Below are 18,716 nucleotides of genomic sequence, written 5' to 3'. Positions count from 1 at the left end.
ACAACTAAATTATAGTATGTTCTCAATGAACATTATATTATTGAGCAGTAATAATGAGTACATTTTGATTGGTAAACAGCAACCATGCTTTTAAATAATTGGTTGAATACTGCGAACAATATGGTAAAAAACTGTTTAGTCAATGAGATCATACCTGCAAATTTCAAATTATAGTTTGTCGAATCACCGTTCTTCGCGAACCGCCTTAGTTTCTTTCGCAAAACAAAAATTCTAAACCAATTGTAATAAGTGAGTGGAATAAAGCAAGAAATACAATTATGATTTAAATTATAGTTTCAAAACAGTTAAATTAAGTGACGGAAGTCAGTAGTAATCAGTCCGTGACACTATAATTACAGAAGCTTTCAATCAAATTAGCTTCCCTTTGATCGGGGATGATCGAGAAGTGCTATATAATTTCCGGGCTGCCTTGCAAATTCTTTTTAAGTGCATTGCTGTGGATTAAGTAATAATTCAGGACCGGGAGCTAGGTTAAATTCGCAGGATTATAATAGCTGGGCTTAGATACCGACATGAACGACCCGTGGGATGTAAAATCTGTGCGCCGCTCGCACCAGTACCAATCCTTTATGAAGATAAATGGTGTGCCGCTGCTGCCGCCAGTGGTGAGTCATACTCTACAATTTGAAGTCACTTGAACTACTTATCTACTTCATAAATTTTTATGAGATCCGTATACCTCCTAGCCACTAAGTACATACAATGACAACATGAAGAGAACTCATTAATTTAAATTGCGCTATAATTTTCTCGTGATTTTAAGATGCATTACATTTTAATAACAAGAGTACCTTGAATTCATTGTGACAAGGTTGCAATATTTAGGTTTCGAGTGGACAGTTTGGGCAGTTAAGTTGACCATGCTGAGAGAGCTGCTATGAACTATGTAACTGCTCATATTTAAGATTTATTAAGAATGGCTAAGTTGTATTGTCGAAATCATCGATTATTTTGGGGCTATAACATTTAAAAGAAGAAGAAAAACAGCAGTGTTTACTGTAAAATGAAATATTAGAATATTATAATAAATGGTGACCCATTTTGCCATATAGATCTCAAAAAACCAATTATGGGCTTTACAATGCAATTTCCAAGTTGCCTCCTTCTGCGTTTCCATAGAGAAGTATCAACAATGTTCTGCCAAAATTTAATGATTTACAGACATGAATAATAATAATAATAATAATCTTTATTTATCAAATAAATGAAGTATTACAAATTTGTGATGCTCTGACTTCATACTAGTATGATGCTGTCTGTATCCTGGAAGTCAGATTCTTCCCAATAAGCACAATCATAAGAGATGTTCTATTGTACAACTTAAAGTATGTAATGAATATTTTATATTGAATCAATATAAGCACTACAGCAAAATACTGACCTTTTTGTGTGCAGCACTATTTAAGTACTGCACTTGAAAGGGTTAAGCAACAATGTAGCTGGCGATGGTGTCACATGTTGTAATAAGCTGATATCCCCAACTCGATATCTAGGTGCCTATTTTACGTGATACAGCTGGTGATGATGTCACAAGCTTCTCTAGTAAATTGGTTGGTTAGTTCTGGGTGATTCCTGGAGTTAAATGCTCTCATACTTCAGCATAATTCCTCGTTTTGAGACTGAACTGCATAGTTCCCCATAGTAGTCCTTAAAACATACGTGTTTTCAATTATTTTTTGTGGTGGTGGGAATTGAAATTTTTTTATTTTGCCTAAGTGGGCGGTGAGTCGAAAAGTTTGGGAACCCATGCTGTACTGACTTTCAAACTTCAAATGAGTGTGTAAAAAAACATCACATTTAGATAAGGTAGAAAAAGAGTTACATGTTTTGATTGAATGGCAAGTTATATTTATTTATGTTGGAATATTTGCATTGGGCTCTTACAGCTTAAAAGCAATGTACTTAGTATTAAAAATGAACCCTTTTGTTATAATTTGCAGCAAAAATTCTGTGTTTAAATAATATGCAAGCAAATAACACAACATACAAGATTTTATTTACAAGAGAACGTAATTTGTAAGAAAATTATAAAAAATGTGAAAGAAAATTATTGAGGTGATATCTTTACATTTTGTACAACTTATAGTGTGATTCTTTTAAAATAACAAATGCTCTTTTTCAGTTATCAAAAGAGTGCAGAAAGGAAATGCAATATTACAAACTGTTGGCTAAAGAAGTTGAGAAAAGGATCAAAACTTTGCGACCATATTTGGATATGGAACCAGTTGAAGTGGTCTCTGGAGCTATGGAGCTTTCAGAGGCCAAAGACAAAGTTGATGATGCTTCATGCCTTCTTGAAGGGTACTGCCATCCCACTTCTCCTCTTAAGGAAAATGTGTACAATGCTATCAATTCTAATGCCACCTTAAAAACCACTGATCCATTGGACAAAACCATGGACATGATGTTTGGGATTAATGTGAGCATCAAAAATACCACCAAGTGTGAAAACAGCAATTCAAAAATAGGTACAGCTACCATTGAATTACCAGAAAGAGATTATAACTGCCCAAAAAAACCAGTGGGCATGCTTTTGAATGAATTAAACCAATCTATAAAGAATTCAGATTCAGAACGGAAACCTTTGGTAAAAAAGAAAGGAGGTGGAGAAGTATTAAGAAAAAAGGATAAAGGTAATTTATTAGGGAAAAACACAGTAGTGACAAAAGCTTCTACAAAAACAGAATCAGAAATACATAAAACTTTAGAAGAACTGGACATGATGCAGACATTAAGAAAAGAGGACACGGAAATTAGCGACATTTCATCAAGCAAAGTTGAGTGTAACCCACTACCAAATACATATTATAACAATACTGAGGAAGAATTCATACCATTTAAAATAGAAGGAACATCATTGAGAAGTTTTACAGGATCATTGCATGATATTAATGCTGATTGTTCAAAAGATTCATCCTCCCCACTGGTGCGCCAGAGGTCCTATACTGTACTCAAACCAAGTCCTTTGCTAATCCAACATTTGGAGTTACAGGCCAGAAACATGGGAGTAGATTTCAAGTTAATATCTATGAGTGAATCGCTTTCCAACATCCCCCAGTTGAAAAAAAAGAAGAGACGGAGAAGCTGGGATCTGGAGACAGCAAAAAGCCAATGGTCTTCAATGGCTTTGGACCTTAAGAAAAATACTGGTCAAGGAATCACCTCACATAGCATTGCCAAAACGTGTGCCAAGCAACAAATTCCATCCTCATACACTGCAAGCAAATATAGGAAACCAATACCAAAATACTCAAAATCACCCAAATCTGATCCTATTCAACGATCTAAATTTGGACTTAGTAAAATAAATGTACCACTAAAAAATAATTTAAGAGACAGCCAACCTGACGCAGCCATGAATAAAATTAATAAAAATGATGGGTCTCCTAAACCTCCCACACAAATAAAAGAATCATCACCCAAAATCAGTGATACAGCGACCTCAGCAGCCAACGACCCTGCCACCAAAGTACGGGAACTATATGAAAAGATCCAGAAACAGCAGTTAGATCAAATGGCCTGCTTGGTGGAAAAACAAAAGCAGGAACAGATACTTCTCCAGCAAGTTTTTGATGAACAAAATAACATGCTTTTCAAGCAGTTGAAAAGCATATGCCCAGAACCTACTGTAGAAATAAAACAGGCTTGGTGCGATAAGGAGTATAATGCGGAGAGAGGTCCGGTTAGCTTGAGTGAGTTGATTAACCATACGCCTACTGCGAGCGGACAGCAGAGTCCAGTCGCCAAAACGCTAGTTCCTCAAAGTCCCGTGTCCATCTCGCCAATGTCGGCATTTACATTCCCTGGCAACTATTCTCATTGCGGAGATAAGCTGAAGCGAAGCGGCCACAAGAGCAATGTAAATCATTATCATAACGCAAGACCACAAACCAAAGTTGTGACTGAACACAATTCTTCCAGAAAATTGAATTATGACAACAGCGGTATGACTTCTGATAACGAGCTACTGTTGACAGACCAAACGAACGATACGATGGCCGATCTAAACGTGTCGTTTCCTACAGACAATAGTGAAGAAAATAATTCTTGCAAAAATAGTACTTGTCAAGTCGTCTCAAGCTCGCCTGGGACTGTCCACCGAAGAAATATTATTAGTAATACAAAATGCACAAATAATGCAATCAGGTCTTTGGAAAACTCTATACAGAAAACAATGCACGCCATGACAGCTCTCACTAATCAAAGAAAGTTGGTCAGTTGCACCACACAACAGGTAAAACAACTTATTGTTTTTATGAAATTAGTTTCTCTGTCTTAATTGTTTACTGTTAAACTAAAATTAATCTCATTCATTGAGTAGTATTTACAATAATATATTATGTAATTTCAGTATTTTTACGAAAATTTAAGTATTCATTGTCCAGAATGTAGCACTGCTTAGTTTCTTATTGCTGTGTTTATGTTTTTGTCTATCCTTTCTTCTTTCCGGTTAATGGTTTCGCACAATTTCTTCCCTGATTCCCATAATCCTACAAATCCAGCCGTTTCCTGTCGCTTTCAGTTTTGCTCCAAAACTCGTATTTTCATTCATTCGATCCCAATACCCAAAAAAATTTCTTCAATTGTGTTTCAACTTTTGTGTTCAATTGTGAGGCTCGATATTTCAATTGTGTTTATTTCCTTTTAATATCGAGTCAGTTGACAAATGTCATTATCAGTCATTATTTACCATTGACTTACAATTATATGGACGTCGGGTCCGCGCTAAAAAGTGTCCAAACGTATAGGGCGTTAAAAACGTATACAGAGCGTCATTCACGCTTTAGTCTTCGTTTGTTCGACTGACAGCGAAGCAAGCAAAATTAGACAGTACTGCGATAACATTACAATTTAAATTCAACGTTTTAGCTTTTTCATATTGCTTTACATGTCACTACGTTTAAATAGGTTGACTTGGGACATTTTTTTCGTGGTTTTTGTATTAGACCCGTCGTCCATTTATTTGTAAGTCAATGTTATTTACAGTTGAATCTATCTTGATCCTTCTTTTGTCTTCTTGAAAAAATCCCATCATCCACTTGTAACTGAATTATCGTGTCTTCACGGTGTTCACATTCATTCGAAGCCCAATTTAATGTAACCCGATCGCACCAGCGAGAAGCAGCAACAAAGATCGTGGCTTATGCCAAAGGCTACCTAGTCCGACGTCTGATGCGGACAGAACGCGTGCAGGCGACAGTGGCGACAATTCACGACGCGCTGCTCTGCGCCTTGCAGTTGCACCAGGACAGGGAGGGCATTCGAGGAGCCGACGTTGACTTGCACAGGCGGCTTATTCAGCAGGTGCGACATTATACCTGTTGAGGGGTCGGATGTAAATCATTGAAAAGTCTATAAAAGAGACCTGAAGACGCTTCGTTACGCTGGCGAGTTTAATGTTATCATTAGTGTCATGTTATCAATGTTATATAATGTTATATAGTTTTTTGGGTCAAAGCCAAATAACTTTGAAATCTTGTACAGTAGATGTTATAACTTACATTCTGCAACTAATTACATTAACAAGTTGAAGCCGCTTTTGCATTAATAAGTGTGTTAACATTCTGAAATGAGGAGGTACAGGAAATTGCCAACTAAGTTTGAGACGTAATTGGTGTGATTGGCATTCATTATTTACTTAACTTGATGATTTACATCCGTCGTTCCCATCGGTGGCGGGTTATTTGCTTAACGGCGGGTTATTTGCTTAACGGCGGCTTACACGATGAGAGTCTTTTCTTTCGGGGAATGTTTATGTGGTTTGTATGAAGATGGTGGATGCACTTTAGGTTTCAGATAATGTTCAATTGAATCCATAATTTTTCATTCAATACTTGTAGTTTTTGTGTACTACTACATAATAAAACGTAGTTATACTTTTGTTTAATAACCATAAATCATGACATTAACCAGTTTTACAGTTTTCACAAATGAAACTATTTTTTTCGGATCTAATTCGAGTATAATTGTTTTTTACATAAATTCTTGCTATATTTTTACGTAAATATAACAACATTTCGGACCTACGTCCCATTGTCACCTGTGACCAAAATACACGTGATTATATTTTTTTATTGATCATTGATCCGAAAATAATATCGTTTTCAATCATTCGGTTACAAAATGATTATGGGAAATAATCTTTTCAAGAAACTCTGATGACACCAGTCAGCATTTTGTTTCCAGAGTGTTTCAAGTTTTCCAACTCGAGACTTTCATCTTGATTAGAACATAAAGGCCTTTAGCCCCCCAAACGATTTCTCGCTTCGATCGATCGGCACGATTATCGCAAAGGCGTGGCGTGGGGGGTGCAGAGGAGGCCATGACCCCGGGCGGCACAGCAATGGCGGCAATGAGCGCGGCCTAGTCCTAACTTAGTCAACATTATTATTATTTTACTTAAAATTAGAAAATAAATAAAATTGTGAAAATGAAAACGATATCTTGAAAAACACAAAGGTAGCGACAGCAGGCCAACATAAAAACACAATTGAGCGGAGACTGTCCGAACGAACCACATTTGTAATCGTGAAAATACAGAGTGCAGCAAATTTGAGGTGGGCCTACGTCACTAGATAATCGTATCGATCCATCGCTCTTCAGTGGGGTTTAGGTTAATTACTAAACGATTCGTTGTTTCGATTATTTTGAAAGGACTTATCGTGAAAACAAATCGTCCCATATACGGGGTGGTAATTTGTAATGCCACCTGGAGGAAACGTACTCTAAATACTGGAGATAGAAATGTTTACTTAAAGGAAACATTTCTTTATTTTTTTAAAGAAATAAAACTGCATTCATAGATTTTCGAAAATTTCTAGCAACACGCGGGAATCGAACCCGCTTTAATCTGAAAAACCCTGCACTTTTATTGCATTGATCGATAGGGTTAATTATAAGAATAAAATCACTCTCACAAAATTAGTTAATTAAATGAAAAAAAAAAACCATGAAATCTTAACGTATTCGAAAAAAATGGTAATCTAACTAATTAGTTAGATTACCACAAAATTAATCTTTTAACGAATTAATTTTGAGTAACGTTTAATAACGTGTTGTGATGAATTGTATTACAAATCGTATTCTGAACCTCAGATCTATCAGATCAGATTTAAGGTAAATTTGATTTTTAACATACCCCCACAAAAAAATCTAAAGTGGTGAGATCTGGTGATCTCGCAGGCCATCTGATTGTGCCGTTTGTACCAATCCAGGTATTAAAAAAGTTTGGTTACTAATGTAGTGCTTTAACTTGACCCATTGAATTTATAACTCCAGATTTCATGGTTTGTAAGAGAGATTTCATCCTCATAATTGGCCATATCGATTGATTTAATAAAAGTACAGGGTGCATTTTTTACAAGATTTTAGCGGGTTCGATTCCCGCGTGTGGCTAGCAATTTTCGAAAATCTTTGAATGCAGTATTATTTCTTTTTAAAAATAATGGAATGTTTCCTTTAAGTAAAAATTTCTATCTCCAGTATTTAACGTACTTTCCTTCCAAGTGGCATTAGAAATTTCCACCCTGTATAGAGGCTTTAATAAATACGAACCATCGCCAATTTTGAAGAATACTTCTTCCTACTGACAAAACAAAGATTCGACAATTTGGTAGTCTTGGACTGTCATGCATGTAGATAAGGCGTTTCGTTTTGTAGATAACTGCCGCGTGCTACAACCTGCACGATACGTTCATAACGAGCAGCCCGGCAGAGCGGTGCTCCGTGATCGCGGCCGACCGCGCCCGGCGACGCGTCCTCGCCACTAGACCGACTTCGCGAGTTTCGAGGCCAGAGTAAGTTCACACTTTTCAATTTTTAGTCTTATTACGATGGTCAAACCGCGTTTACAGACATCAGTAGGGTTAGCATGACAGGGTGCGGCTTGTGCAAGAGCGACATGAAGTGCGAGATACTCGGTAATATCATGATCAGTAGTATACACGAATATATTTTGTAAAATACAACATCTTTAGTTTCAAGACTTAATAATTCGTCATATTTTACTTTCATACAAAAATAAATATATATATAAATAGATCTCTCTAAACGGTAATAATTCTGTGCAGGGCGGGGGTGGGAGTCGTCGCGGAAAACGCTTGCACGTTCTACCTTACTACCAAATACAGATTAAATACGTATCAGATAGTATAATAAAACCTTAATTTTGGTAAATTTGTTATGTTTTGTAAAAAGCCATGGAATTGGTCTTTCTTTCAATTGGTCTTTATGATGTTAGGAATATAGTCCTGAGAGGTTATATTTTAAAAATAACCCTGTATAAGTGACAAGAAAAAATCGTGCGCCTTGTGGTAAGTGACACGCCTGTCCATAACATCAGCACTGCCACTGCGCTCGTCACCCTGACGCATAATTTGGCAAGTCCCATGTGCCTATAATTTCACCAGCACCCTTACCCTTCAAAAACCTAACACAGCAATGCTTACATTACTAGAAATAAGTAAGATGGCAGTGTTTCCCTGGACGGACTCTACACTACATTTTCCTTTACGGTTATGCAGAAGCATTTTGCAACTCATTCACAAATGTTTATAAGTTAATAACTTAGAAATTAAAGTCATAAGTACATGCTCCCACAGGGATTCGAACCGTCGCGTCGTCGACCACTTAATTAACAGACAACTGTTTTCCTAGTGGGTTATCAATGATTATCGCCGCTCTTCGACTCCAGTAATAAATTGTGTATTACTGAAACAAATTTCATTAACGATTTGGAAGAGTAAATTAAAATAGATTAGATTTAAAATATTTTCGTCTCTTTGATTCCTACAGTAAAGCAGCAATCGCTTTAAAACGTATAATGTTTACCTAATATTATGTATAAGTGACTTCAGGCCTACTGCGTAACTGAGTCGGTGTTATGTGTAACAACAATAAAAATAATTTCATTGAGAATTGAAATTAATCAAGACCTGTGGGCGAAGGTAACCACCCAGTGGAGCCCCGCGGCAGACCGAGGAGGCGATGACGTGACGAACTGGACGGCTACGATAAAGCTTGCGTCCAGTTAGTTCAGGATCGTGTGCGTAGAGGAATCAGAGGGAGGGGATCTGTGCCCAGAAGTGGAATACATCAGGCTGACTATAATGAATAGACAAGCCATTTGACACTTTTCTCAATCAACTTGTTGAATATCGTCAAAAAAAATCTTGTTGAAATGATCCCGTGTGCAGCGCCACATAACTGTTACGTAAACTGTCACTCCTCCCGTACCGCGCAGCTACCTCAGCAACTGGCTCAGTTAAGCGGTAGGCCTGTAGCATCGAGTATATAACCAGAAACAGAGACAATATGTCATTTAATTCGTTTGAAAACTATTCTGCCAAAATCATTACGGCGACAACTGCGCTCCGATTGGCCAGCCCGAATCCGAAACATATTGACGGGTGTCGTCAATTGTTTCACTTCAAATCGACCAGTTAACTTGAGCTTTGCTATAATGGACGAAAATTTAAAAATTACGTATTTAATTACCGGTGAAATGTGATTCCGTTTGTTTTGTAATTAGATGTTTTGCTGTTTATCCCACACCACCGAATAGAGCAGCACGGCTTTGTTAGAGATATTATCTTTATTACAATAAATACAGAACATTTCTGTAACATACGGAGACGTACACACAGGTCAGTTTTTGACGCTGCACTGTTTCATGATATTTAAAAGCGATATAGGGCCCATTTGTCTGATGAGTTGCCAGGGATGGATGGAAGTTACTTCGTCTCTATTTCTGGTTATATACTCGATGGCCTGTAGTGTCTAGATGACAAACGAAATTCACCAGTAACACGAGTGCCCGGGTGAAAGGAGCAGACGTTAAATTTTCTGCAGTGTAATTTTGGAACATTATTTAGCATTAAGACATTACAAGCTTTGTTGCGGTGCAGGGAGCCTGCTTACCCCAAGTTCGGGCCGTACCCGCCCAGTCGCCGGCCGTCCGTAGCCTCGATCATGACGCAAGCAACCAATGGTAACAAATGGAAAATTCAGCTTTGGCCTTTGCATAGTTTACTTTTGAATTGTTCATGTTTTGTTCGTTGCTGTTCATTTAGTAAAACTATCAGTGTACATCAGTTGCAATAATATATTAGTTTTTGTTTGTCTAGTGCTCGTATCTCACTTATCTTAATTGTTGTGTTTTAGTTATTTCGGTAATTCTCTGACTTTCACTACCTGATTTCCGTGACAATTTTTATTGTTTAAACATTCAAGTATGTTATCGTGTAATTATTAAATAACATTTCACGATACAATACTCGAATATTAAATAATATTGCACGGTAAGTGTTGCCTGCAACCCGAAGTATGCAGTTCGGCACGATAGAATGGAAGGAGTTCAAAAGAAATTTTTAAAGTCCCTGGACTATTGCTATATTGACTACGAAGATAGGGTAAAAAGAAATAACGTACAGTCGCTAATTTCTAGAGGTCATTTCCTAGATAATATATTTTTATACAAGCTAGTGCACAATGAATTGATTCCGCTGATCTTTAAGAGAAAATCTCGTTTAATGTATCTCGTATCTCCTCACGTTCAAAAAGGACTTTTTATGTTACAAAATATGTAAAAAATACCTTTCTCAGGCAATCGTGTAGTTTTTATGATAAGTGTCTTTATGATGTTGATATATTTGCAAATTCCTTAAATACATTTGAGAAATAAGTGAGAGAACTGATATTCTAGTGGCTCTAATGGAATATTTTTATTATTACCTATAGGTCTGTAATGTGCAAATTTTGGTGGTTTGTAAATATTTTTCATCAGTCACACGTTTGTACAATTTAAAGTTTTAATATAGGTCTATTTATATACGTTGTTCTTATAATTGTTTGTATATGACTGTTTAGTTACCTGAATAAATAAAAAAAATCAAATACTTGAATAATAAAAATTGCCACGGAAATAAGGCAGTGAACACTAGTCCGAGAAAGATTGTTTTATTTTATATCTTGCACATCGATCTTGTTAATTATTAGTTATGTCGCTGGAGATCAAAGTTGTGTATCTAAGTAGGGTTCGCTTTAATTTAGGGTGGAGCAAAGGATTCCAATACAACATTCGAGACCGAAATAATTGTGCCTTTGTGTGCAACACTACTTTTATGTACCCTACGAGGAAACTAAATATAAGAGATGCCTGCAATGCAATAATTCTTCTTTCTTGTACAGGGTTATTTGTAAAATACTAACAATCTCGCAGGATTATATTACTAACATTAGGAACAACAACTTTTGTTCCACGACTCTTTATAAAACGTAAGAAAATTACCAAAAATAAACGTTTGACTTTTTGTTGTACTATCTGAAACTTTTTAGATATGTATTTGGTTGTAACTGGTTTAGCAACGCGCGGGCTTTTTTTTGCTAATGCACAGAGCTATCACCGTTTAAAACGATCTTTTTGAATATTTTTAATTTTTTGTATCATAGTAAAATCAGGCGAATGATTAAGAGTCATGAAAGAAAAGTTGTTGTTTATGATTTTAGTAACAGTCCTGGGAGGTTGTTAATATTTTACAAACAAACCTGTATATTGTATATTAAAACGTTTAGTTCAAGATTCATCGCAAATTCTGTCTTGAATAAAGTGTACTTTACACCATCTATTTAATAATGTTTTTCTGAGTAAGTGGAATTTGTTTTTATTGTTATTTCAGGGACCGTTAAAATCGAGAAATCACGGGCAGTATCACGTCGGCACGACACGTCCCCGATACGACGTGCGTGGCGCTAACACGCGGGCCTGATGCGCTTTATCACCGCTGGGCGCCGTCGTCGAGTTGTTGTTGATTCGACGGCTAACTCTCACGCTTTTATCATTGTTATTTTTAATATATCTCTGTTGTGAGTAGTTAGTTAACTTACGCACGGTTTATAAATTAAATATGGCGTGATTTGAGTGTTTTTAAACGCTAGAAAGACGTGGTAATAGTTTTTAAATCAGGATTTCTTTGGATGAATATTTTACAAACAAATCTGAAGTATAACGTTGCAAACGATGGGGATTTAACAACATTTAGTTTATTATTATATGACAGGGAAGTTTGGAACAATTAAGCTTTTATACGTAGATTTTGTTGGTTCATTTCACAATTACAAAATTCCTAGTACAAAGAAACTATCATACAATTTTTTTCCCTATAGACTATCGAGCACGTCCACTTTATGACAACCTCGGGAGCTCATTACAAGACGCAGCAAAGTGTGTCAAGTTAAAATTGTATAAAATATGGGGTGCAAGAGAAATAAAGGAGTATATTGTGCATTCCTGTATGAGATACCTAAAACAATACGACCATGATATAACAAAATCGAGATAACAAAAACGACCCTGTAAACCGAATTTATAAACTTGTCCCCCTGAGATGCTAACGAGATAGTAGACACCTATTCATTTTATTTTATTATTCATAAATTTGACTGCGTCAATAACTATATTAACAACCACTACACTATCGTCAAAGTACGTACTAACTTCTATTAAAATTTAAAAGCTGAGTAGAACGGTGTAATACCATAGTTCACCACCTTATTTTTTTTAAGTACAATAGCGGAGGGGAAAAAACTTATGGTTTGTTATGTAGACCAATAGCGTAGAAATAATATCTATTAGATGCTTGCTGCAAGACTCCTCTATGGTAGATGCGCTCGTCAGCCGTGGAACATCTTTCGTATTTCTCAATATTACCGTAGTACTTGGACACCGTGCAATCTCCTTACTGTAGTTGATCTAATAAAATTAGAGATAGTTTAAATTTGTTGTAACAGGACAAAATTCATAAAACTCGTAATTCTTCCAAAGCTTTTAGATTAACGCATTGAGTGTAAATGCTGGCTAATTAATAGAGACTGTTACTTTATACACCATTTTAAAATCATCTTAATACGTTTTGAAATAATTGAAGTTTCAACTAAACAACATTCTCTACTTAATGGTCAATTATCGTAATATTTTGTAGTCACACTTTATTATAAGGTTCAATTCACACAGCAAGCCGACCCGCATGGTGAGCTATAACAAAAAATATCTTTATTTGATTTTTAGTGCGGGACTTAGTCATGTATAAAACGTATTTTAATTACGTCGACGTTCCGGACGTATTGCAAACGTCTATGGTCTCTAAAGGGACGGGTGGCAACATCTTCTAGCTGTGCTAGTTTTTCTAGTTACCCGCACTTGGTCTTCATTATTTATTTGTGTACTAGGGTTGTCACTAGACCGACACACAACACTCACGACATCCGGCGACTTGGGCGATACTTAATGTCGTTTACATAAAAAAAAAGATTGAAAGTGTTTATAATGAGGTAAGTAATTGGCTCTATAGTCCATTTGTTTAGGTACTTAACTAAATGTTAACAATCTTGAGATGTCTATTTACTAAATGATTTGTACTTATCTTCAAATACAAATACTTAGCTTGATATGAATTTGTGCCTATTTTTACACCTATTGATTTGTAAAGCATAAGTTTCAATAAAAAGATGTATCAAGATTGTTTACATTTAGTTAAGTATCTAAACAAATGGACTATAAAAGTAGTTATAAACCTAATTTGTTAGCACCCTGTATAATGTAAATATTCCATTTTTCATCATTGAATTATTCGTGATTTGTAATTGCACATACAGTAACCATGAAGCGAACTTCACAATACCCTTTTTGACTAAGTAAAGCCAAGACAAATCGCTGGCTCAGTTTGTTAAGTTTATATTATGATTATGACACAACAAAAATATGCAAGTTCGTAAGCGAGCACTAAATTAAAATAATGTCACATATATGCTCAACTCACACTGGCGCAGAGTCGATGCGTCGCGTCGTGTCCAGTTTTTCAACTACAACTCATGGCGAAGGCGACGACACTCGCATTAGCGCACCTGGATCACAGTGTGGTCGGTGTCTGACGCCTCACTGCGCGCAAGTAACGCACGACGACGCGCGATTCCATATTTGCCTAACACAAATTTGTACATTAATTGTGGGAAAATAGAGATGAATATATAGGCGAAAAACATGACGCGTCGGGACTCTTCGACTCTGCGCCAGTGTGAGTTGAGCCATAAAGCCACTCAATAATAAAGTGACGAAATTTGTAAATAATTCCAAGGGAACAGACAATTGATTTTTTTTTCAAAACGTACGAAATAAAAGTAATACTTTAAAAAATATTTTTTGCGTTTTCTCAAAAATTTACTTTTTTTTAATAGTTGATTTGGTTTGACGATTATTTTCGTTACATTTGTATCTTGTGTGACATTTATATCTTGCCTTTGTAAATTAAAGTCATAGATAAAAAACAACTCTGAGCAAAAAAGAAAGGTCTAAAATCACCCTCTGTCATAAGCATAAAGTAATAATTGCTTTTTATTTAGAATATATCCTGCCCTTGTAAAACAGTGAATGCCATTGTCGTAAGCATAAGGAATTTTTTTAAATCTTCGTGTCACTTTTTATATTGGTCTATTTCTGAATTGTCAATTATCTGTCTAGTCACTCGTTGCGATCTCTTTGTAGTCTTTAAAAGCACGATGGACTGTTTATCCAAATTTACTTCCCTCTAGTTAAGTGATGATGTCTTCGTACTTTGTACCATTTTTGGATCAAAACAGCCAAATTTTTTTAATCTATTTTACGCTTACAAATATGTCTTATACTAATTTTTTATCTTTTTGGCGTTCGTATCGTACCAACGGATCCCCCAAAGAACTCAGTTGTACTGAAGTGAGATTATTGCGTAATATTTTTGTGCTAACTTTTTTTTTATTGAATAAAACATTTTTAATAAAAAGCACGCTGTTTTGCTCAAATATTTATTTTCCTTTCATATACAGACCCATCTGATTTCAACATTATAAATATCCGATAAAATTTGGTGTAAATCAATGTAACTCCACGAAATAATAAAATCACCTAGCGCGTCGTGATGATGAATGTGAGCAAACAAATCTACTATAAATATAATATGAAGTTTAGGATAAAGTTGGAAAGCGTGTTGCAAAGCACAAAAAAGGAAAACGTCACACGGTAGTCACTGTACACACGCGCCGAGTCCCGTGCACGGCAGCCGCACTGCCGCACTGCTCTGCACGCCAGTCCGGACTCGGCCGAGGCACTCACGAGCTTATAAAACGTCCATTACTATAGTTATACTAATCCACATCGACAATCTCAGTAAAAATACCCTTCTATATGCGAAATTCGTGTAGAACCATCACTGGAACGGTAACTATTATGCTTCAAATGCCATGAAATGCTCGTTTCCGTCGCGGACAGGTGTCGGAGTGGCGAAGAGTGGCCGAGGGCCGGCAGCACTAGGGTAGCGTGTACTTGACGTACGGCACCTCCACGTCGTTGCCGTCCTCGTCGTTGCAGCACAGCTCGAATACCAGCGCCTTTACGTGCGGTTCCAGCTTCTTCTTGGACACCTTCACCACCACCTCCGACATAGGCAGGTTCAGCCGTTCCTGGCATTTGGCCTTCGGCATGAAGAAAGAGTACAACATACAGACGCCTTGCGACAACATCGTGATCTCGAGCTTATGCTCGTTCTTGAAGTAGTCGAGGAACTGCTGCAGGGTGATTTCTCCCTTGACTTCGAACCGGTCCCAGAGGGTCCACTTCTTGTCGTAGTAGGTGTTGGTGGGGGCCGCGATAGGCTCTGAGAAGCCAAAGAAGGGTAGCGCCAGATTGACGAAGCCGTTCTTGAACGGGTCTAGAGTGTTAAAGCCGTGCGCCAGCTTGTAAAGCTCCAGGCAGACCAGGCCGGCCACCACCGACGTAGTGGTGGCTATGGCCGGGATGATCTTGCCGGCGATCAGCTTGGAACGGTGTCGGTCGGCGGGTGGGATCTTGTAGTTGGCGGCACGCAGATTGGAGGCGGCCACGATGAAGTCCATGTGGAAGTTGGAATCGTCGTCCTTCTCGAACTCCAGAGGCGTGATGGCCAGCCCAGACAGTTTGGCGGGCGGGGGCAGCTCGCCGACGATACCCTGCACGCGGTCCGAGTCCATCTCGTCGGCGCCCTGTTGCAGCTGCGCGTCAGTCACAGCGATCTTCACGCCCGACTTCGGACTGAACTCCGGTACCTGTCGCAACGAAAACAACACAGTCAGTGCTGGCCCAGCTTCTACGCGAGGCACTCGTGCACGTCGCTTAAAGCTATCCTCACCTTAACGGACGCGGCGACTTGCGCAATGTGTTCCCTGTCTGTACAATGAGGCAAGCCGTACACGGACGCCCTTAGATTCGCGGCGGCGACTACGTAGTCCACATGCAGATCATCGTTGGGGTCGAAGTCGAGGGGCTCCGGGCAGCGCTTAGGCCCGGACCAGAAAGGGGCTCCGCTAGTGGTCTGCTGGTCGGGGGGGAAGTTATACAGCAGTTGTTTGATCTGATTGGCGTATTGCGTCTCCCAATAAAGGCGCGCCCACACGACGCAGTCGTCGAAGTTTAGCGGTCGGTCGTTTATTGCGTTCTGAAATGAAATTATAATGTGCAATTTGTGCCACGTAACCCAATTTCGAGTCAAATTAAAGCCTAACACTCTAACGCAACGGGTGTTGTGGTCCTCACGTGAATCAAACTCACCTTGACGCTCTCAATGGCGTCCAGCGGCTGGCTGCCGGGCAGCTTCATGGTACGCTCCAGGAAGTGCGGGTCGCGCAGGTACTGCGCCGCGTGGGCCGCGGCCTGGCGGAACAGGCCCTCGAACTCGTCGCGCGCCCACTGCAGCGTGTGTTCGATGGCGTTGGGGAAGTTCTTCAGCGTGCAGTACGGGATCGTCTTCTCCGGGGGGTCATGGGACGAGCTGTACGACTCCGTTAGGAAGGGGACTACTACCTGGAGGTTGAGATTAGTGCATACAGTTCAATTATAAGATATTTTGAAGGCTGTTAAAAACAATTTACAAATTTCAAACAAAATTACCTCAATAACTGAATAAGCTATTTGACGCTACTTCGCTTGCGTACGTAAAATCCATCTTTGCTAATTCCATCGAGTATATAACCAGAAATAGAGACGAAATATCAATTAATTTGTTTGAAAACTATTCTGCCATATCATTACTGTGACAACTGCGCTCCGATTGGCTAGCCCGAGTTCGAAACAATTGACGGGTGTCGTCAATGGGTGTCGTCAACTGTTTCACTTCAAATCGACCAGTTAACTTGAGCTTTGCTATAATGGACGAAAATTTAAAAATTACGTATTTAATTACCGCTGAAATATGATTCCGTTTGTTTCGTAATTGGATGTTTTGCAGTTTTTCCCACACCACCGAATAGAACAGCACGGCATTGTTAGAGATATTATCATTATTACAATAAATACAGAATATTTTTTGGAATATACGGAGACGTACACACAGGTCAGTGATTGGCCTGTCTATATTTCAGTGCAAACGAGAGTTGATATTTATAAGAGCTGTATCGCTAATGTGTTACCAGGAATATATGACCGTTTCGTCTCTATTTCTGGTTACATATTCGATGGCTAATTCTTATCATAAATGTTGAAACTAGAAATATCACGTTTTGTGCGCCTGACGCTCTCTGAATAGCGAACGTTCACAAGGCAATTTTAAGTTTTTAAGATGTTTTGATTTAAAGCTGGTTGTTCTCGGCATCATAGTGTAGGTTTTTTTATTGCAAATTTCTTATTTCCTGACATCCTGAACAACAACACAATCTACAAAATTATCTATATCATTGGTTTCACCCTACCAAAACTTGGAATTGACTTCATTGACACGGACAAAGGTCCGTGTCTCATTCGGATTTATATTGTAGACTAGACTTGTACATACCTGAGTGTTGCCTTTAGTGCCAAGCGTGCCACTCTCAAGCAAGGGTTTTCTGTAGTAAACGCAGCGGCGGTCCATGTAAATCCTGGCGTCCACGTTATCTAGTGCATTGGCCACTCCGTCTAGAGCTTCGAAGAACGCGTCGTCGTATACGTTCTCTGTTTCTGGGCAGACTCTGTTCTCTTGTGCTAGCACGTTCACTGATGGATTCATTCGTCTTATTGCCTGAAATTATAACATACTTACTGATATTACGAAGTTACTTGATACGCAATTTTTTTGCTGTCCACTGCCAACGTGGTGGTAACATTAAGTTAAATGCAGGTAAGTGCACGCCATATTACCTTCTTTAAACAATCTTTAAAGGCCGAAATTAATACTGCTTAATCTTAAGGCATGTTATGTAATGTCAAATATTTAGAATATTATCGGTCGTTTGCTGTGACGATAAAGAAATAAATCACGAGTGAATATGAAAATTTTAAAAACAAAATTAAATAAAAAAATAACTTGTTCATTAATAAATACAGAGTACTTTGGTTCTCGCGATTGTTACACATGAGAAATGGAACTATTATAAAATCGCGTGAATTTGTTTATTAAAACAAACCAACTTTTCGGTACCCGTAATAAGCTCCTTCTGTACGCGATTGGATACCAAAAACATAGTTTCAATTCCAATAAAACCAAATTCTTGGTTATAAGGATTTATTTCCTTCTTATTTTTATTGGTTTTTCAGTCACCAACAAGTTTTATTTCAGAATTATTATTTCTTTTTATTATAGAATTAAATTGAATCTAATGAATGTTTCATTTGAAGGAGTACAGTCCTACTCAAGGAGGAGTTTAAATACAGGATATACATACAG

General features: G+C 37.9%; 2 protein-coding genes across 5 annotated transcripts in view; one reads left to right on the top strand and one right to left on the bottom strand.

The window, feature by feature from the left end:
• Positions 1 to 206: 206 nt before the first annotated feature.
• On the top strand, positions 207 to 13,301 carry LOC113225820. 4 transcript variants are annotated; one of them, XM_026458262.1, is made up of 6 exons: positions 207 to 626; positions 2,144 to 4,255; positions 5,137 to 5,325; positions 7,681 to 7,817; positions 9,927 to 10,009; positions 11,697 to 13,300. In XM_026458262.1, exons 1-6 carry the CDS (start codon positions 534 to 536, stop codon positions 11,771 to 11,773), a joined length of 2,691 nt encoding a protein of 896 aa, XP_026314047.1. In that variant the 5' UTR covers positions 207 to 533; the 3' UTR covers positions 11,774 to 13,300. The 4 variants fall into 4 exon arrangements, with proteins under 4 accessions (XP_026314047.1, XP_026314048.1, XP_026314049.1 ...); XM_026458263.1 differs by lacking the exon at positions 9,927 to 10,009 and having other exon boundaries at positions 11,697 to 13,301; XM_026458264.1 differs by lacking the exon at positions 5,137 to 5,325.
• A 1,903-nt stretch (positions 13,302 to 15,204) lies between these two features.
• The window catches only part of LOC113225807 (ubiquitin-like modifier-activating enzyme 1), a 20,842-nt gene continuing 17,330 nt past the window's right edge, over positions 15,205 to 18,716 (bottom strand). Inside the window, exons 2-5 of the mRNA XM_026458247.1 lie at positions 17,850 to 18,071; positions 16,631 to 16,882; positions 16,212 to 16,517; positions 15,205 to 16,128 (exon numbers count right to left, since the gene is read on the bottom strand). Of these exons, the coding sequence (XP_026314032.1) occupies positions 15,355 to 16,128; positions 16,212 to 16,517; positions 16,631 to 16,882; positions 17,850 to 18,071 (1,554 nt within the window). The 3' untranslated portion in view covers positions 15,205 to 15,354. The remainder of the gene's footprint in view (positions 16,129 to 16,211; positions 16,518 to 16,630; positions 16,883 to 17,849; positions 18,072 to 18,716) is intronic.

This window comes from Hyposmocoma kahamanoa, unplaced genomic scaffold (assembly GCF_003589595.1).
Source record: "Hyposmocoma kahamanoa isolate Upper Pololo Valley unplaced genomic scaffold, ASM358959v1 175, whole genome shotgun sequence".
NCBI lineage: Eukaryota > Metazoa > Arthropoda > Insecta > Lepidoptera > Cosmopterigidae > Hyposmocoma > Hyposmocoma kahamanoa.
The sequence above is the reverse complement of the archived record's forward strand: the minus strand, read 5'-3'. Positions and strand labels throughout refer to the sequence as shown.